Source organism: Liolophura sinensis, chromosome 13 (assembly GCF_032854445.1).
Source record: "Liolophura sinensis isolate JHLJ2023 chromosome 13, CUHK_Ljap_v2, whole genome shotgun sequence".
NCBI classification, from domain to species: Eukaryota; Metazoa; Mollusca; class Polyplacophora; order Chitonida; family Chitonidae; genus Liolophura; species Liolophura sinensis.
The window spans coordinates 7,944,914-7,966,766 of NC_088307.1; the positions used below are offsets into that span (position 1 = coordinate 7,944,914).

Here is a 21,853-nt window from a genome sequence, read left to right on the forward strand (position 1 = left end):
GCCGAGGCACAAGAACCGTACCGTTCGCGCGCGATTTGCACCGCCCTCTGGCCTCAACGCGCGTGGCGCGAGCAAGGGAACGAGACGGTCACCCCACGTGCGTGATTTGCACCGTCCTCGTGCCGCGGACCGAGATGTTCTCATCCGGCTTCCACATAAATTAAATTAAATTGAATTCAATTCCATTTAATTCCATTTGAATTCAATTCCATTTAAATTAAATTCTATTTGAACTCAATAATTTAAATTAAAATTAAAATTCAATTCAATTTAATTCCATTATTTTGACGACAGGCTGACTGCCAAATCCGTCTACAAACAAACCAGTGAATTATATACTGAATGTTAAACATTAGAAGTAAGTACAGTATAACACAATGATCATCCCCAAGCAAAGAACCAAACAGTCTAACTTCTTGTTCATGGACACCATGCCTTAACTTGCGATTTCTGTGTTTTCACAGTTTGTGGACCAGGTCGGTTTGGACCCCCGGCCTGTCAGGGAGTGTGTCACTGCCTCACTGGTCCGTCTGTTTGTGATCCGGTGGACGGCGCATGCTCGGATTCCTACTGTGACTATGGCTGGACCCAGGCACCCACATGCCAGAAAGGTACGTCCTACATCCTGAAGTCTCCCACAGCAGTTGTTTTATGGAAAGTTTTGTTTTGAAAAATAACCTACTCTCAAAACGAAAATGTGTACCGTTTTGTACTCATGTGTTTGTGTAGCCTGCGAAATAAACAAGATGTGTATCACACGTGGACAATTTTGTACTCATTAAAAGTCTCCGTACATTAGCAAGATGTATGTAAGGTACACATTAATGTTCCACTGCAAATTTGTTAACCTAATGTGTGCTTGTGGTACACATCTTGTGTATTTTTTGCACATAATTACTTTTAAAGAGTTCAGTAACCCTCCTTCGTCTTCACGCGCAAGGGTAACTCACACGCAAGTTGAATTCACCTTACTTCTCCTGCATTAGACCTTTCCGAACAGTCAATCAAGAACACGCGATTGACCAATCATAAGCCGTGTTGTTCGAAGTAGGTCAACCAGATGTCCCACACAATTGTTACAAAGATTCAATCTTTCTGTGACGTCATGACGTCATAATTGCTTTCACCGGGAATGGAGCGAAAAGTAACGTTGCCACTAGAAGGGGTGATGGGGCATCGGATGTGGTGGATCCATCCAAACTCGATTTCTACGATGCTAGTTTGCTCATAAAGCGTCATTGCAAAGGAATGGATGAACAACAGACAGGCCGTGCAGTGTTTCATGCAGACTTAAAGCTGCTTAACAAGTTGGAACCGTCTAATATGATGTTACCATCCACATTTGTGTAACATCCACTATTCTATAGCCATTCACTATTCTGTAATCATCCACTACTCTGTAACCATCCACTATTCTGTAATCATCCACTATGCTGTGATCATCCACTTTACTGTAATCATCCACTGCTCTGTGACCATCCACTAAACTGTAACCATCCACAATTCTGTAACCATCCATAATTTTGTAACCATCCACTGTACCAGCAAATCATGCCAATACCTTCATCCTGTATCTGTCTTATTTCTTTTTTGCTCAGCATGTAACAACACGTTCGGTCCCCCAATGTGTGTACATATGCCACTGTCCCAAGACAGACACCTGTGACCCTGTGAACGGGCTTTGTTCCTCTGGATCTTGTAACGCTGAGTGGTATGGCGCTGGCTGCCAGATAAGTGAGTATATTATAAATTTATAAATACTAAAAAGATTGTCAGATAAATGAATATATCCTAATTCTTTAGAGCATGGAAAGATTGTCGAGTAAATGAGTATGTGTCCTAGATTAGTAGTTTTAGCTTCTGACCATATTGTAAGATAAGTGTGAACATGTAAGATAAGTGTGTACATGTAAGATAAGTGTGTTCACATGCGTATATTAGATTTATTGGTGTTGGTTTAAATGCCAGATTTCATTATTGTTTACCGGCCCCGATAGCACAGTTGGTAAATCGCCCGATTTGGGAGCGGTAGATCCAGGGTCAGTCCTGGGTAGGGTCACACCTAAGACCTTCAAAGAGGAAGTTGTATACCATGAAGGGTATAGTGCAACAACTGGCTGACCCGTATCAGTATAATGGCTCGGGCGGGGCGTATTACTTGCCTTCGGTAAGGCGTCTCAGTGAAGCAGCACTAGATAGAAGAGCGGTGGAAATCCGTCTTGCAACAAGGAGGCATATAACATGCACTTTAAGGATTCCTTCGTCGTCACATGACTGAAAAATTGTTAAGTACGATGTTAAACCCAAAGCGCTCACTCACTCACTCATTGTGGTTCAACGCCATCCTCAAGAATTTTCTTCTTATACGAAGCTTTCATTTCTAAGGGCGGAGGAAACCGAACTGCTCTAGATAAACCACTAATATTTGGCAAGTTACTGACTCGGAATGTTTTAGATGTTTTAGGTTATTTTGGAAATGGTCATTGCGATTTTGGACTTGGAACGCCTCCTTATGCTTTACGAGTGTCGGGCTTGACGCTTGGATCCGCATACTGTCGCTGTGCGGGGGACAATGTTCAAAGTTAATGTCCAAAGAGTGTGATATGCAATGAGTCATTACCACTTTTGATTGTGTTAATTATATGACCTCGCAATGCAATTATATATATATATATTCAGGATTACCAAAGTTGATTGCACCCCCTGCCTTGATGAATGTGTCATGCGCAGAGGTCACCGTCCAGTGGAACACTTGGATAAAAGATTATGACAATGGAGAGGGTCCCATACACTCCTACAGGTACTGTACTTTGTGTTAAACTCCGGTCAACGCGGTGTCAGTATGTACTGTGTCTGGGTGGGGCGCCACGCTATTAGATAGTGTCTTCAACATGGCTTTCCCAGGATTTATCTATCCATTATTTGATTTTCACACTATGCAAAAGAAATATTCACGGTCAGATTTGTTGATGGAGGAAACCGGAATGTCCGGGGTAAACCACGGAACTCTCTTTTGAGGCAGCATAATATATGTAGTCAAGTGGACATTAGATAGGTTCTAATTCAACAAATGTCCGCTGTTATTCGGCACAGGTACATAGAGTACATATGCCTAATATTGGAAACAATGTTCAACTTGTCGAAAACAACAGAATGGCAACCCAGAATAGATGGAGACAGTACCTATATATATAGTGGCATAGTCCAAGTGTATGTTCCGCCCACCATAATGCTGGCCGCCGTCGTATACGTGAAACATTCTTGAGTACGGCGTAAAACGCCGATGAAAAAAATAAAGAAATAAATCGAAATATGTTTTTGTTTTGTCATTAATATTTTATATTCCTGTTATTACAGCTGCAGCGAAAGCAGTGACTGGATGTAATCATCGTAACACTTTCTGATACTTTTTATCATTTTCGCATAAACTGATGTAGGCATTATGACTTTGATAAATGTATGGTCTTCATTAAATTGCTTCTATACCTCGTACTTCTATAATATGGTAGGCGGTGGTCAGGATTATGCATGTGGGAAATGGATCATTACAAGTTTGACGTAAGTCACCATCATTATAGTGCGATGTAACAACAACTTCTTTATTTCTTTGTTTATTTGACGTTTAGCGCCAAATAATTTTTCGCTTCTGCGATGGCAGTGGCGTGCAAGCGTTTAAGGATCAGTTTGAATTTTGATTTCCAAAAAGTCTAAAATGTGATACCCCCTCCCGAGTATAGTAAAATAAAAAAAATAGTAAAATAGTAAAAAATAAATAGTTTTATTTATTTTTGTGTTTACCAGCATTTACCAAAGGGTTGACCGTCGGCCTCCTTGGCAACTGATTCGTTCACTTCCGGTCATATCTACAACTGATGAAGAGGTCTATAGTGTCGTCATTACAGTCGTCGAACCGGAGAAGCCAATACAATTCCGGATTGACTGTAATATGTTGGATAACGGGAAACGAGTGACTGGTCCACCTGGCGTGCCTTCAGATCCCGTAGTCGCCACATGTCTTAGTAAGTCCTCTCTGGAGTCTCGGCTATCTGCAGGATTCTGGGCCTAGATATTACGCGACTATTGCCCCTTCTTGTTTCACAAAGGCATGCAATCACAAAACTTGATATAAAGACATATTCTGGTAACGTTTCTTGAAGATCTCGTCGCCTCATGTCGCTACAACACAGAAATGTCACTTGCGGAAAAGGGTGCAAAGCTTTGTGAAAGTGTCATTCATTGTGATCAGTTGTATCATTTTGTGCCATTGTCACCCTGCAGCACATATATATATCTTATGCGAACGGTCACTGTATTCGCCATTAACACGTTTCGCCAACTTATTGCTTTTGGCGTGCAAGGAGATGTACAAGGCGAAGCTACCAAGAAAGAAATGCCTACAGAGGGACCAGCTTGCAAATGTCGAAGTGCAAAAATGAAAATGTGTTTTTTTTCTCAGCTTAGGGTGTGTTTATGTCAAACTCACTGGATGTCCCATTAAATAGCTTACCAGTGTCATTGCGTCAAAAAAACTTCAGAGGGCCTTCGCCTGTTCAGATGGTTAAAGCGGTGGCTCGCTGCGACTATGAATCCCGTGATCAATGAGGTTCCTTGTTTTGCTTGCGGCTTTGAGTCAGGAGCTGTAAGAGGTACCTGACGAAATTCGGTGATGTACTTCGTGGGTACTCTGGTTTCCTCCACCCATAAACCTGATCGCCCTCATTTGGCTGAAACATTTCCGACAGCGGCGTTAAGCAATATTCAAATAATTACACAAAATAGCAAATTTGTGTTTTTTTCCTCTCATATATAAACAGATTGTTTTATAATCTAGTAATGATGACATTAAACATAAAAACCAGAAGGAAAAACATTGATAATAGTGGATTTAAGAGATGAAAGATTTGCTTTCTCTTGTTTATGACTTTTTCTTTCTTTCAAAGTTTGTGAGTTTTTTGCAACAATATGGGTGCAATATTGCCGAAGTAGCTTTAAGCCATGCTCGTAATTCACTCATTTTTATGTATTTTGTAGCTACTACACCTCCACCAACAACAACGCGAGCTCCAACCACAACAACGAACCCTCCTACAATACCGAGTCCGACCATTCCACCAGAAACAACTACAACGCGTTCGCAAGGTACAACAACAACTGTAAGGGAATTACACGTTGGCGTGCTGTGGTAGCGACTCAAATGAGAACGTCAATAAGATTGACGTCGGTATGGTTTCGGTTGCTCAATCATAGGTCATCATAGGTTACTTGTAATTTGATTGTAACTACTTCGGCAACATGTGCTTTTGACATATGCACCTATGATAGTTACTCTCAACCTTGTATAGGCCTATATTAACTTTGTAGAACTGTGTTAATATTGTTGACGGCGCTTCCTTTGTAGTATAACAACGTCGTAACAGTGAAAGAAGATCGAACGGCATAATTGTGTTGTATTATTAAAGAGACATTTGCACGCCAGTGCTGAGTATTGACTCACGAGCCTCTCATCAATGCGACCGCTATGTGTTTAAGTCCAGCTCTTACTGGCTTCTTCTATGGCCGTACGGGGGAAGGCCTGGCACAACCTGCCCATGGTTGTGGGTTTTCTCCTGGCTCTGCCCGGGTTTCTCCTACTATAATGCTGGCCGCCGTCGTATAAGTGAAATATTCTGGAAAACGGCGAAAAACACCAATCAAATAAACAAATAAATAGATAAATTAAAGAGTGATTTTCCTGCTGGTGTCGGTGTATAACTTTTCATACATCGAACTGGTTAATTACTGTCTATTAGAAAGACATACATGTTTTATCGCCAATATTAGTGATTACAGAGAGATTCAGGATTTAAATTATGAATTTATTTGATTCTTGTTGATCATCGAACTATACACTTTTTCACTAGCCTAAAGACCTAGCAGTCAGGTTTTTGCTTGAGGAAACCAGCCTGTCCGGAGTAAGTCCACCGCCCTTCGCCAGGTGCTTGCCAAATCTCCTGATTTAAGGCTGTCGAGAAATCAGTATAAATACTAGATCATTATTTACTCTTTCAATACCGATAACCCGCTAATACAAAATGCGAAATTTAATGCTGATTTAATTTATCTAACCTGTGGATGGTCACGGGTCCCCCCCCCACCCGTTCTGTCCGGTTTCCTCCCACCATAATGCTGGTCGCCGCAGTCTAAGTGAAATATTCTAGAGTATGGCGTAAAACACGAAATAAATAAATAAATAAATAATTTAATTAACTTATCTATTTCTCCAGAGAATCAAATGGAACCACCTACCCGATAGGAAAATGATGAAGCAATGTTGATCTAACTTTCAGGTTCGAATATTTTCGAGACCGTACGTATCGGTGAGATTGGCCCGGACTTCGTTCTGTTAAACTGGACAGTGTTGTCGAACGTTTCCAACCAGTCAGTTGATATGGCGATTTCATACCACCTCTTTGCGATTGGTGACTGCAACACAAGCGTCTCCAGTGTCGACATAACTGAGAAAGTTGACCAATCAGCTACAGCCTACCTTCTGGACAATCTCGAGCCCTGGCGACGCTACATGGTAACGTTGACAGCCATTAGTGAATTCAACATAACTGACCCCGTAACCCTGTCAGTTTCAACTGGTGAAACAGGTAAGAACTGTGTGTAATGCTGTATCAGCGTGTGCATACCCCCTGTTTCGGCTGCGGACAAGTTGGTTTCCTCCATCCAAGTCGGTTTCCTCCATTAACACAGCTGAAAGTTGTCGATTAACTAAAACATTCTTTCAATGCAATTTTAAGCACCAATTAACCCCTTTTCAAGAACCAGGCATTTTGTGAGTTAAGATTAACAGATTATGGTCACTTTACATATACTGGATTTACACAGAGGATAGTTTTATCTCTTGATCATTATATAGTTTGACGCTTATATATACGTACCCACACTTCCCAGGATAAACAATGGACACATACGAACGGTAGGGGGATGACTTATCTTCCGACCTCACTTCATGAGTGACAAGTATTCAGTGTAAATGTTCCACTCTTTATCCTGGTTCCAAGGCTTTACAGTACGGCAAAGGCTGTGTGCAGGCCCGAAAGCCAAGTCACTGCTCCACTTAGCTGGATGGGCCCTAGTTAATCTTTGAGTGGTAGAATGAGTTCTCTATGCAAAACAACAGCTATAGGCACTGTTTAATCATCTGGCGAAATGCCAAAGATTGGCCTAGTCATGAAAATCTATCTGATCTCGTGCGGTCTATTCTTGAGTAGGCGCATAAGACATCAAACATCAAATAAATAAATAAACGAATAACCAAGGTGTTCAGCTCAAGGCAATTAACATGTAAAAGATTACAGCACAGAGAGTAAAATCAAAACAGCCGTGACAGCGTGACAGATGGCAAATGGTCACATTTAACCGGTAAAATACGGCATAATGTCAGTTCACCTCGGTTAGGGTTTTTACTCTAACTGTTCATAAAAATGCGTCAAGGGCAGCAACTTACTTGCCCTATTACCACCACGCCTTAAGCAGATTTGGGTGAAAGAAATGCAGTGTTGTTACCTGCAATTTACTGAAATACGCTAAAGTCTGTGTTGTCATCACATTAGACACACAATGGCATTGGAACAATAAAAAGGGACCAAGCCTTGAAGATGCTTAGTTCACCAACAGAATCCGGGTTCATACAGGAATATAATGTCAAAGACTACAATATGGAGAGTAGCCTTAAACAGGAGCAGTCACGACACTGTGATAGTTGGCAAATGGTTACGTCTAAAGTATGGCATCCTGTCAGCTTCCCTCAGTTTTATGCTAACCGGTCGTTGTAAATGCTTTTAACGCAGCATATTATACGCCACTTCGCATCACGACTCACGCTAACTGGGTCCAGAAGTACTCAGAATGTCGTGTGGCCACATTTAAAAAGAATAACATTAAAACAATGCAAAGCCACCAGATCTTAGATACCAGATGACCTTAGACAACTTCAAAACATTTCTCTCCCTATTCACGGTCCGCCAAGCAACGACAGAACAGTTGTTTGCATTCTGTTTGACTTATTTCATTTTTGTTTAACGTAAAAAACCAGGGTATTTCACTTACAGGTGAAGGAGTTTTTGGGGTGGGGAAAACCACTGAACATTGGCAGACTACTATCAAACTTTCCTGCGTACAAAGCGCAGACATGCTGCGCATATATACAGAGCCGCTTCTGCTTAATAACAATGATGGTCTGACAGTGTCCATCGCTCTCATGAACACGTTATGTTATTTACAGCTCCCACTGGTGTAATAAATGCCTCGGACATTCGGCTACAGTCGGCAAATTCCGGAAGTTTATCCATTACCTGGAACAACTTAGAGTGTATCGAACGTGGAGGGATACTAATGGCTTTCGAGGTGCAGCTCCATCCAGTGGGAAACGACTCGTTGTCTTGGGTGGTCTTGGCGGATACGACAGCGTTAACCCTGACCGGTTTACAACCATATACTGAATACTCTGTAAGAATCCGCTATGTCAACAAGATTGGGGCCGGCAAGTATGGGACGGAAGTGGTGTTCAGGACTGCGCAGGATGGTAAGCTGTCTTTATCTTCTTACTCAATGTATTAATTTCCCTCGTTGTCTTCTTACTACTTACTTGTCTATGTACGAAATATTTGTTCAGTTTGAAGACATCATGGCGCGATCAGTACACTATCACACAGTCGCAGAACTCTGACCTAAGAGTGTAGATCTATTAAAGGGCCATGTTAAAGTGTTACTGCATCCATGCGTATAGAATTCCTCAACAAAATCTTGGCCAGCAACTTCCGTTTATCAGGAAATTATCGCCTTAATGGGTTGCTCCACAAACGAGTCATTCGCACATGTTAAAACTCTGGCAGCTGACTTGGGAACGGTATCATTGTGACCTAGTTCCCAGCTCGAATGGCAAACGAGTTAGTCATTTGACTCATTTATACGTGTCATTCATTTGACTCATTTATACGTGTCGTCCCAGGATGGTAAACCCGTCAGTCAGATGGGTTGCATCTTTTCTGAGTGTATAGGCTCCGTCTAATAACTGTCCAGAAAGGGGTGTATTTTTGAACTGTAGTCGTTATGCAGCCAGTTAGTTCTGAAATGTAGCCATGGTGCAGTCAGTTAGTTCTGAAATGTAGCCATGGTGCAGCCAGTTAGTTTTGAAATGTAGTCATTATGCAGCAGTTAGTTTTGAAATGTAGCCATTGTGCAGCCAGTTAGTTTTGAAATGTAGCCATTGTGCAGCCAGTTACTTCTGAAATGTAGTCATGGTGCAGCCAGTTAGTTTTGAAATGTAGTCATTATGCAGCCAGTTAGTTTTGAAATGTAGCCATTGTGCAGCCAGTTAGTTTTGAAATGTAGCCATTGTGCAGCCAGTTACTTCTGAAATGTAGCCTTGGTGCAGCCAGTTAGTTTTGAAATGTAGTCATTATGCAGCAGTTAGTTTTGAAATGTAGCCATTGTGCAGCCAGTTACTTCTGAAATGTAGCCATTCTGCAGCCAGTTAGTTTTGAAATGTAGTCATTATGCAGCAGTTAGTTTTTAAATGTAGTCATTATGCAGCAGTTAGTTTTAAAAGTATATTGTTACTTTCATCACGGATGACTGAAACCATCTGGTATCATTAATTATTGCTAATTCCTTTTTAGCAGTAGCAAATATAACGCTACTTTTGTCATAAATTATTGAAAGTTTTTGGACAGTTTGCGCTTGCCCTGCGCTGCGTTTGCAATTATCAACCTTTGACGTTCCACATCTTTGTATTCTTGTTTAATTGTAATAAACAACTTTTAACACCACCTTATTTTATCCAATCTAGACTAATAGCTAACATGCATAATATATTCATTGTTTTTTTGTTTTCAGTTCCAGCATCCCCAGTCATCAATTCCACGCTATCAGCGAAGGACTCCATTAAAATCACCTGGTTTGAGCCTGTGCCATCAAACGGTGTGATTACAAAATATGGAATATCTTACACTACCGCTAGCGGATTTGAATCGGAGGTGACCTTGCCGAGTCTTGAGAAGCAGGCAACAATGACAGAACTGAGGGCGTTCACGGAATACGCTATCAGAGTACGAAATATTTTTAGACTACAAACTGAACCTTTACATCCCATTTTGAAAATTCCAGATTTTGAAACATGCAGAAGATAAAGATTTTAATCCCACTGACAATTTTAGATTTCTAGCCGCGTTCGAGAAGTTGATACCAAAAAAAATGTCCAAAGTGTGAAGTATTGCACCAGTTAGTGATATTGATGGTTTTGTTGTTGATGACGTTCTTGTAGGTTAGAGCCGCTACAAAAGCGGGATGGGGAAACTACAGTGAGAGCGTAACAGTCCGTTCCTTGCAGGCTGCGCCCGGTCCTCCTACGAACTTGAGTCAACAAGGACGCAACGAGACATGTATTCAGTTTGACTGGACGGAACCCGCAGAGAAAAACGGAATTCTATCCAATTACCAGGTATGCAAGGCACATGTAGCAAAGCTGGCTGTAGACTTTAAACAACACTGCAAACCTGGGCCCGTATTTATCAGGCAACTTAAAATTAAAGTCATAAATTACAGGTGCTTAAAAAGCCTAATTCAGAACAGGAAAGGTGAATTGTTTTGCGGTAACTAATCATTGTAAATTGCAAAACATTTTAAGTATAGCTTTGTTTGAATTTTTGACTTAAAAAGCTTGATAAATATTGCCTCATGTTTCATGTGTGACCACTGAGCTCGTGGCATCCCCGGGCAGATGAAAATGTCGTTGGGTTTGTGCTGTTTTTGATGAACATATATCTCTGGAAGATTTTCGTCACAATTTTGGTGGCAGGCATTTCAAGCCCATACACCTATATATAGGTAAATGTCTTTATGTTCAACAGATTTATGAAAAACTTTGTGTTGGGATGGTGTAGATAAGGAGAATTCAATATGGTAGAAAATCAGAGCGAGAATTTCACTGGACGAGCAGTCCTTTCGCGCTCATATCTAACCAATTATATGCATGATCTTGCGATTCAAATTTGAATTTATTGAGCATATCGTTCGTTATATGGGTTACAAAGTGGCCACGCAAATATGTTAAAATTAGATGTATTCATTTAAATAATGTATATAATCCTGATGATAGCCAAATCGAAATATTGTTGTTTGCCAACGAAAGTCCTCTCTCGGCGTGATCTGCATACTTTACTATGTGAAGTTTATCAATCGATGTAATGGATTCCGTTTTCCATTATTGCCAGATCTTGTAACTAAATTGAATACATAAACTGCCCTGTAGCCAACTAGATATGAAGAAATACTTACTCTTGGAACATCCATTCCGGCGTTTCGAATCGACGTCTTATGTAAATATTTGGTGAAAAAAAAATAAAATGAATTTAATCAACTGGGAATAAAATCAAATACTTGCTTTCGTGCAATATGAGAAGTGACGTCTATTCTAGCTTTGACTTACTTGTGTATTGATACCAAGGTTCTAGCCACATTTATTACGCTTCTAAGCTTTAATCTTTTCATTCAAAGAGAGGTTATACGATTGTAATAGGAGTTACTTCCCACCTAACTAGAGAAAAATTCGTCTTGGGAGATGCTACTGCAGGTCTTACTGTCTTACTTCGGATCGTGGATTGTTACAAGGCCTGAATTTCAGTTATAAAGTTTAAGAGCTTTTCATTCTAATCAAGGTTGAAATCTTGAATAAATCGTATAAGTCAATCTTATGTAATCGGCTTATAAAATGTATATATTTTTCCTTACCATTTTAAATTATCTCATTTATTTGTAGAACGTTTTCCCTGCTTCGGTACATATTTCCTGATAGCTGTTACTCCATACTTATCAGCCATCAAACAAGGCATTATAGGAATTAAAATCAATGGTGAATTTCACCAGGAAATAAATTGCTCGTAACATATTTAGTTTGTGCCGGTAATCCTCAACCTTAACCGCGACCGTCGCCATATTTTCTATGCAACTGAATTCAGTTCAGTATTCATTCACCAACACACACGGTATATATATAGTCACAGCCGGTATAAATACAAGTCATCGGCGGGAGTAAGGCTCAACTGAGCCCGATGTATCCCTATACAAATGTAATGATTAAAGCCACGATAATATCACACGCAGGTGAATAAAATGCATAAATAAATGAATAAATAAATAATAATAAGCCAATGTGCATATGTTTAACCCGTGACGACCTGAGGGAAAGTAACCTTAGGAATAATAACTCTAAGAAGAACGACTTTAGACGAGATTTGAATACGGAAGAGGATTGTGTTGTTTTAAGTAAAGGTGGCAACTAATTCCATTCGCGCCGTCTAACTATTTTAAGTAAGTAATAAGAAAAGGTGCAGTTAAATGTAGGTTCATATAAGTTAATTTGCTGACCAAGTGTACTGTATTGCTGGACGGCTAATCTCCTCTGAAAATAACCGGAGAAACGTTTAGGAATCGGGGAATAGTACAAAATAATGTCTTGAAAATTAAATGTAGGTAATGATAGCAATATGTCTAGAAATTTCTTCACAAATAAAGAAATTGAATATGGCTTTTGCTAGTTAACTTGTCGTTAAAGATTGTACCGAGAAATGTTCGGAACATTCGAAATTAAAAATGGGGGCATAAAGACCCGTTTCATGGCAATATTCGAAATTAATAATGGGGACAAGAAATGTATATTTCGTCTGGACTGAGGCTTAATTAGTATACACTTATGGACAATATTTGAATTCGACACTAAACATCAATCAAATGAATAAATAGACATTTGGTATGTCAGATATGTAACGAATTAACTACATATGTAGAGGATACGTGAAACTACTCTGTGGCCTTTGGTGGCCTAAAAATGGTTGGAGCGTCCGCGTCGAAATTGGGAGACTGCGGGATCGAACCCAGGTCGTGTCATACCAAAGACAAGCTGACTCGCTTGGCAATCAGCACTGAGAGGTTACCCTGTCCAATACTTTGATTTTACTCATCTGTTTATTCTTGTGAAAATTTGCTAGACAAATAAGCTCATGAAACCTTATTCCGTCACTGGGCGGAAAAGAAGATAATAATGTGTTGGTTTTTTTCTCAGATTTCTTACAAGCAGATTTTCACTCACCATGCTCGCGGTCTGAATTCCACAACGGCACGTGTTTCAGTGAGCGCAGCTGTCCGATCGACGGTCGTATGTGGTTTACAAGAGGCTACCTATTACACGTTCGAGGTTAGAGCAAGTACAGCGGCTGGATTTGGTGCCGCGTCTGACGCATTGGCTATCTGGACACTCCAAGGTGTTCCAGAGGCTCCACCACGACCAAAGGTCATGAGCGTCAATTCAACAACCATCACACTTGAACTTGACCCTGCCGAGGTCACCCGGGGTCCAGTTTCCGCATACCGCGTTGTTGTTGACGAACTTGAGGGTAAAAGTCGGCGGCGGCGAGCTGAACAAGACGGACTGGATTTGCCTGGATATGTGGCAGCAGAATTTGGCTCCAAAGCCATCACGACAAATACTTTGTTTGTGGTTGGGGACAATGGAAACTACGGTGGCTACAAAAACCCGGGTTTGCAGTCTGGTAAGATGTACGACATAGCGTATGTGGTAATAAGTGAACTGGAAGGTCTGAATCGTTCCGCCTTTTCACGTGTGTCGGAAGCAGTAAAAACCGGCCCACCTGTTGTCGTTAAGCCAGTAGTAGAGGACAACACGGGTCGTGTCGTCGGTATTGTTTTGGGAATATTCCTATTACTAATATTTTTGGTCCTCCTTCTTTTCTTCTTGTACCGATATATTCAAAACAAGAACAGCAAATACTATCCTTCAACCGCATACAACAAAGATACAGACAAGGTTAATCTTTTCTTGAATGAAGACGATGACTTGTTGAAGTACTGGAGCAAAACGCAGTCGTTTACTCAGCGACGACACGTTGTGGCTGGGCTTCAGTACGTGCACAGGAATCGGGGTGTCTTCCCACACGATCACCTCATGACGCAAACGTCTGCAGGCAAAGCAAGCAGCAAACCTTTCATTTCTTTGCATAAAGAGTTTTACAGTCTTCCTCATAAAAAGCGACCTTGTACCGCGGCGAACAAGCGTCGAAACCAACACCGAAACAGGTTTGATCATCTCTTGGCATTCGACCATAGCCGCGTTGTGTTAAAGCCAGACGAGCATTCTGACAACGACTACATCAATGCCAATTACATCGGTGGTTACAAGCGCAGGGACGCGTACATTGCAGCCATGAGCCCGTTTAACGATGAAACCGTATTAGATTTTTACAGGATGATCTATCAGCTCAAATTACCTACTGTGGTGATGATCACGAAAGTTGAAGAAGAACAGTTTATCAAATGCACACAGTACTGGCCCGATGTACAAGCCGTTGTAACCTTTGAAAACTTTATTCTTCAAATGGAGGAGGTTCAGCAGTTCCCAGACTACGTGGTGAGGGTCATCAGTCTGAAGGGGCGCGAGGAGAAGAATATACACACGGTGACAGTGTTTGACTATACATCCTGGCCGGAGCACGGCGTGCCCAACGACACCATTCCGATTCTAGAGCTACGGGACAAGGTCAGGGCAGTAACCCCTCCAGACAGCCCCATTCTCGTCCACTGTGGGACAGGTGTTGGACGGACCGGCTGTTTCATCGCTCTGGACGCATTGCTCGAGCAGTACAAGTCGGAAAACGACGTAAACGTCTTCCACTTTGTGAAAACCATGCGAGACAGTAGAGTGTCCATGGTGCGAACGATTCGTCAGTATGCCTTCATCTACAACGCTCTCTTTGAAGCCGTTGTGATCGGAGACATTAGCGTGGGCGCGGATTTGAAGGAGAAATACAAGGACATGATCAAAAAGAATCATAAAACTGGACATACATATTTGAAGGATCAGTTTTTATCCTTGCAAGAGTTCACTCCGAAATTAAAGAAAGAAATGTGTAGTACGGCTTTGCTTCCCGCTAACATAAACAAGAACCGTTATCCGGATTTAGTTCCACCCAATGATTGTCGCGCCATCATAAACACACTGGGCGGCCCTGAGAGAACCGATTATATTAACGCAGTCTTCCTGGACAGTCATACGAGGAAAAACCACTTCATCCTCACACAAACACCTTTACCTTCCACAGTGCTAGATTTCTGGAAGCTGATATACGACTACAAAGTCACTACAATCGTAATGATGGAGGAACGGAAGACGGATCAAGGACATGCGCAGTATTGGCCGGATGACGACCATCCGAATATAGAGACCAGTCCTTACGTTGTTGAAAACACTGAATCCCGAGCGGAAGGGGATGACGGTCAGATTATTATTTCTACACTGAGGGTGCACAATTTACAGATCCCCCGAGCCCAACCGAGAGAGGTACGACTCTTTCAGCTCCACTCATGGACGGGTCCCGCGTTTGTGCCATCCTCCAAAACAGTCCTGCTGGACCTTATAGACCTCGTGGACGACTGGCAAAGGTATTCCTCGGGAGACACGTCACCAGTCCTTGTTCACTGCAGCGACGGTGCTACCCAATCAGGCCTCTTCTGTGCTGTGTCAGTCATATGCAGCAAAATGCTCCATGAAGGAAGAGTTGATGTGTACCACACGATAAAGCACCTGAAGCGCAGACGACCTCAAATAGTGGACCAATTGGTAAGAAACAAGCTAACACTGAGCTTTGTCCTTGTTTAACGTGTAGGTATAGGTAAACCCTGATTCTTCTACCTTTTTGGTCACCTCGGCAACCAATATTTTGAAACATTCGGAGAGAAGTATGGGTTGTAGAGAAATAATTTGGGCAGTTGTATGAAGCTTGCATTTTTAGTGACACAAACAAGTCATTTTATACAATAATAAATGTATTTATTTATTATAATAACTGTATGCACAAATTCCACTGAAAAAAGTGCTTTAGTGGTTGAAAAGGTTGATGATTTACAGTACGCTAAACGCTGAACGTCCTTATCGACACATTATATGTACTGTTCAGGCACAAATAATCGTCATAACGTCATGGAAAACGACTAAGTTAATACTCCACATCACCCAAATACGTAGTATCTTATTAAACACACAGCGTATGAATCATTCCATTTTGCATTAAATTCTATAACTTTTTATCAGCTTACCATAAGAGAGCGCAAGGTGCCGTTTTCTTGTAAGCAAGAATAAAATACAGAAGACAACCTAGAGGTGTAAATGGTGTCCAGTGTGTAAACCTTGCCGTTACACGTGATTAAACTTTGTTGCCACCCAATGTTAAATATGTGCTACAGAACTTCAAGTGATCAAGTGACAATTTATTTATTTATTTGATTGTTGTTTTACGCCGTACTCCAGAATATTTCACTTATACGACGGCGGCCAGCATTATGGTGGGTGGAAACCGGGCACAGCCCGGGGGAAACCCACGACCATCCGCAGGTTGCTGGCTGACCTTCCCACTTACGGCCGGAGAGGAAGCCAGCATGAGCTGGACTTGAACTCACAGCGACCGCATTGGTGAGAGGCTCCTGGGTCATTACGCTGCGCTACTGAGGCCCCGATCAAGTGACAAAACGCTTTCTGTTACTGACACTGAACTTGAGGCCTTGGCCTAAATATTCAAGTTCTGGATAGCTTACTTATCCTTATTCATGATTCAAACTTTTATTTAGTATAATACTGCTTTTTTAGTATATACTCAGGTGATCTAAACTTAAACGAAGGTAGTGAATTTCTGCTTTTAGCTATATATTTCTCGCTCATTTATTTAGAACGCATTTAGCTGATGCAAAAGCGTCAAGAAATATAACCCAAGATGAGTTGTATATGTTTGTTTCATTTGGTAAACCTTGATGATGAAACGACATATAGAATGGCCATCGAGGCTCTGGTATTTGCAGCGAATGTTTTAAAGGTACCACCATTTTAGACTGATTATAAATGTATGCTCCATTTTCATCGGTTTTTGGGGCCTTAGTGACAATGAGCCATCCACGACATTTGTGTGCATCGGTTTGGGCAGACTTTTTTTCGTTCAAGACCAGTAGACATCCATCGGGATAGCCTACATATCTGTGCGTCACATGAGCGAACGCTCGGCAGTAACTTGTCAAAGGTCTGCGATTAACGCCGGGCATTCCGATTTATGCCACCCATAAAACTGACTAGCATGATATAAGAGATAAGTTAAGGGCATGACGTTAAGAAATAATTTAATAAATAGAATATATATGCCCTTTGGTACGTTACGTTCATGGTATACCCGCTTTGTTTTCCAGGAGCAGTACAGATTTTGTTACAAGACGTTATGGGACTTCATAAGTCTTCGGCTCACAGAAAAATCCTTCTCACAGGGATCGGAAACAATTGGCGACAAGCTGTATGCCGCACCCAGTCTCAACCTATCGCTCTACAGCTCGATCTATGACGTCGACGATGATGACGCAACATTCCAGGAGCCACGTTATCACTTTACCAATGGTCATCCAACCACCCTCCAAGAACTGTATCGCGAAGGGTATATCTAATTATCTTGTTCCAGGTCGAAATTTTCAAAGATTTTTCCACATTTCAACTGGTATAAACGGTCTTAAGTGCGAAATGCATTGTATAACAGTGTCATTTAAACAATTTGCAGAAGGTAATGTTTCGAGCAGATTCTCTTCGTCAATTTTTTTGTCTTTTTAAGCATTACTTTTAAATGCTTGACTAGACTTTTATGTTTGCGTTTTAATTCAGTAAAATGGAAAAATGTTATGTTCTTTATTCTGTTGAAAACATTTTATCTGCCAGGTTGGGAGTATGTCCCTAAAACCTTTTATCGCTAAAAACTTTTAGAAAGAGGTTTCTGTAAATTTAGGTAGGTACGAAATATTAACAAGACATACTATGACATAGATGTACATTGTTTCCCAGTGTCTAAGGGCTAAGTTTTTTGCAATGTTTTATGTCATAAATTCGTGGGATTTGCTAAGGTACTAGAATGTTTTGTTCCTGTGATAGAGGATTTATGTACCTACTCTGCACCATGTAGTAATGGTGTAATGTAATAATATCTAAAATGTTTTAAATAAACCCCAAGATACAGTGAGTTAGTCATGCATATTTGATATTTCATTTTGCATTTTATGAAAAGCGGATTTCTGTACGTTTGTGGTATAACGCCAACTGTAAGTCTTGATAGCTCACGCATCTAAGCATATCTTGTGCTGGACACGATAGGCATTCAAACCATGACGTCGCGTGTTCGAATCCAGCTGCTGCTAAAGTGATTAAGACTAAGTATAAGATGGCCTGCCAGATACCTGGCTGTATGAACCTGGCTGCCGTCTTTCAAATGAAATATCCTCGAACATGGCATAAAGTAAACGGCTGTGAAACAGTAATTCAGAATATTTTATAAACAATTAAATGAAAATGCTTTATTGAATTAGTGCTGTTGCTAACGTTACATAAGTATTAATCTAAGTTTTTATGTGTATATGAATAATGCCTTGTATTTAATATCTAAGGAGTTAGACTGCAATATTTGATTTTTGTATTTTGCTTGTCACTTTATTTTCTTAAACTCAGTGTATATTGTGTCATGCTAAATGATATACAGGTTAAATGCTACACGTGATTTCCTAATAATGTAAAGTAAAAAATTCTGGCTGTCGCATGTTGATTATTTACAGTAAATGGCTTGAGAAACTGACACCCTGGCTCCGCAGAATAACCAACGTTTTAGGAATTCAGAATGGTCAAGATGCAAATTTTGCTTCTTTTTTTTTTTTGCTCGTAGCTTTTTAGATCATATTTGTCCAGCCAGTATAAGGGGGTTTTTGAGTTGGAACCTTTTTATTGCAAAAGAAAAAATGAAGTCCTACTTTATCATTTGACCTGCTCGATGTAAGGCAACTATTTTGATTACGTTTATCATAATATGGGCGTTTGAGAGTATTAAGAGTGTACAAATGATGGGGAAAAATATTAATGAGTTGCACTGTCGTGAATTTTAGAGATTCTTAAAGGAAAGAGGCGTCATTTGTGCCTCTCGAACACCGTGGGACATATTATCGGTATGTTAATGTCAACAGAGCTTACCTAACATTTCTCACAAATTGCGTTATACAACATCGTGCTGTTACCTTTAACAAGAAAAGAGTTCGAACCTGAAACTCCTCTCTTATCAAAAAGATGTGACGTGAAACAATCTGTGATCAGTTGTTTCCACTGACTTGGTGATAGGTGAAGTAGTTTTTTTACAGTGCCGAAAGCGTACATATTCAAACAAGCATATTCATGAAGAGTTAATGAAGTTGATAACAGTTGATAAAAGAGGACAGTATAGGATCGACTATGCATCACACACTTCGCTGTAATATTTACGTGGCTACCCGTTTCTTGCCCGCAACAGGTGGCCCTTTCTTTGTCTTGGATGTGAATGGCTTTAAGTCAACGAACAATTGTTCATTTATTTATTTGTTTGTTTGTGTTACGCCGTACTCAAGAATGTTTCACTTATATGGTGGGAGGAAACCGGGCAGAGCCCAGGGAAAGCCCACGACCATCCGCAGGTTGCCGAAAGACCTTCCCACGTACGGCCGGAGAGGAAGCCAGAGAAGCCTGGACTTGAAGTCACAACGACCACATCTGTGAAAGACTCCTGGTTCATTGTGCTGCGCTTGCATGCTAATCAACTCGGCCACTGAGGCCCTACTTACAGTTGTAATTACTGGTAGATTTTAAACCTTGAATTCACCATCTTTTTACTTTACTTAGAGTTTTTCTTGTATGAATTTGTCCTGTAGGTGCAATCTGAATCAACTCGGCTGGATATAGGAATATTCCTACATCTAGCTGAATTTATTCAGATTTCTGTAAGCGTAATCAGACACTTTCCTTAAGGTCTGGTATTATCTCTTGATTTGTTTCTACCTGTTTAATTACTACAAAGTTTTTGTTGTATGGCAGCCTGTCAGATTTTTTAGGGTTTGGACATTTTTGCTCAATTTAACGAAAAACATCGATTTTTCGTCCAAAACTCTTCTCATATGTACAAGTTGGCCACCATTAAATGACGTCTGGATTTCCAGGAAAATCTTAAGTTTTTAGTACTTCGATAAAAGATAACCGTTTTCTAACACTTCCTAAAACACATTTCTAACACTGTCCAACAAGCTTATTTTAACACTTCCTTTCATCAGTACTAAACATACGTAACATCTAACACTGGGAATTTTGAAACTGTAAGCACGTGACATTAATATTGTCATGACGTCATACAGTTAATATAAGGGAGCAATCGGTGATATAGTTGACAGGAAAAAGACAGAGGTATGAACTGAAAATACAAATGTTCACCTCGACAGCCATTTTGGCGTGCACTTGATGTTAATTTGCGAAATAACTGTGAACACAAAATAAATCAGCTCTAAAATATGCACTGTCAAACGTAAACGTATCAAGTAGTAGTTTTATGGAAAAGAAATCGTTTGTGTGAAACTCCACGAAAAATTACTAAACGGAGACAATCTGGACACTGTTAGCTTTGACGAGGGTCTTCATACCAGAAACCAGTCGTGGACTAAATTGATTTAAACTGTTACAAGGACACGTGTAAAAGACACTCATTGCCATGGCGGTAAAAGTTGACTTCACCTTACGATTAATTTGTTGAACATGGCCTGAGAAGCAGTAGGCACCAAACGTCCCGAATAACCAAATAGATCCAAACTGCTCACCAATTAGTTCTATACTGTATATCTAATTATAAGCACCTATTACAAGCATTGTTTTGTACCCACTTTAAAAGTACGATTCAGCCTACAATCTTGCCAGTTATAAACATTTGAACATGTATTAGACTCTGATAAATATTTCAAAAATATTATGGTTTACAAATATTATCGTCAATTTCCAACACTGTACGTGATGCAGAAATTTTTTGAAGATCTGACCGCATTATGCATTCTGCCAATGCACTGAAACACCAAAATAACGGCAATCTGAAGACTTTTATCTTCGACAAGAATCTTTATACCAGAAAGTATGCGTAGGCTAATATTTTGTATGTTTTCTGTTTAAAAGTCGATAAACTATTGTTTAATTTATTTAAAATTAATATGTACTTATACAAATAAACTGCAAGACTTGTGTTTCGGATTAGGTGTGTGTATAATTACTTGGTAATTACGAATTTTTCTCATCATCATCATCAGTTATACTTTGAGTACCGATTGCGAAATACGAAAATACGGATTTACGGACCATTATTAGAATTACAGAATTTGAAGTAGGCATTAAAAATTGAAATTTGTTTTGTTTTCATTAGTATTGCATAATGTCGAACTAGTAATGAGTAATTTAAGATAATTTAGATCGGTTATCAATAATGTGTTACTATAATTCTATAAAATGTTATTTTTATTGGTGATTTGTTAGCATTTAATGGACATGAGTTTGCATGTATGAGTCAGCGGCAGTTATATTAGTTGATTATTTGATTATACTGATATACTGCAGCATGCACATCGTGGGATGTTCAAAACCACATTACCAAAAAATGCAAATATTGTGCCACTAGACTTTAGATATATATACCTAGAAAGGTGTATTTTTTCGTCCACGATTATAATAGATATTTAAAAACACAAATATAAGTGTTATTTGGTGAATTGTTCTCTTTTTGTGTTTTCGTCTGCTGTCCCCTGTGTGGACTATTCTCAGTGTTACAGTGATGCAAACTAGTGTGGTGAATGAATGATTGATTGATTTGTGTGTTTTTTTCTGCTGTCCCCTATGTGGACTGTTCTTTTGTTACAGTCATGCAATCTAGTATGGTGATTGAATGATTGATTG

The 21,853-nt window shown here is 40.1% G+C and overlaps 1 protein-coding gene across 1 annotated transcript; it reads left to right on the forward strand.

Moving 5' to 3' along the window:
- Positions 1-491: 491 nt before the first annotated feature.
- Positions 492-21,640, forward strand: LOC135480145 (receptor-type tyrosine-protein phosphatase kappa-like). Its single transcript, XM_064759909.1, has 11 exons — positions 492-611; positions 1,599-1,734; positions 2,680-2,800; positions 3,802-4,019; positions 5,032-5,139; positions 6,327-6,635; positions 8,273-8,572; positions 9,886-10,097; positions 10,313-10,489; positions 13,109-15,679; positions 17,290-21,640. Exons 1-11 carry the CDS (start codon positions 579-581, stop codon positions 17,536-17,538), a joined length of 4,434 nt encoding a protein of 1,477 aa, XP_064615979.1. The 5' UTR covers positions 492-578; the 3' UTR covers positions 17,539-21,640.
- The last annotated feature ends 213 nt before the right edge of the window (positions 21,641-21,853 follow it).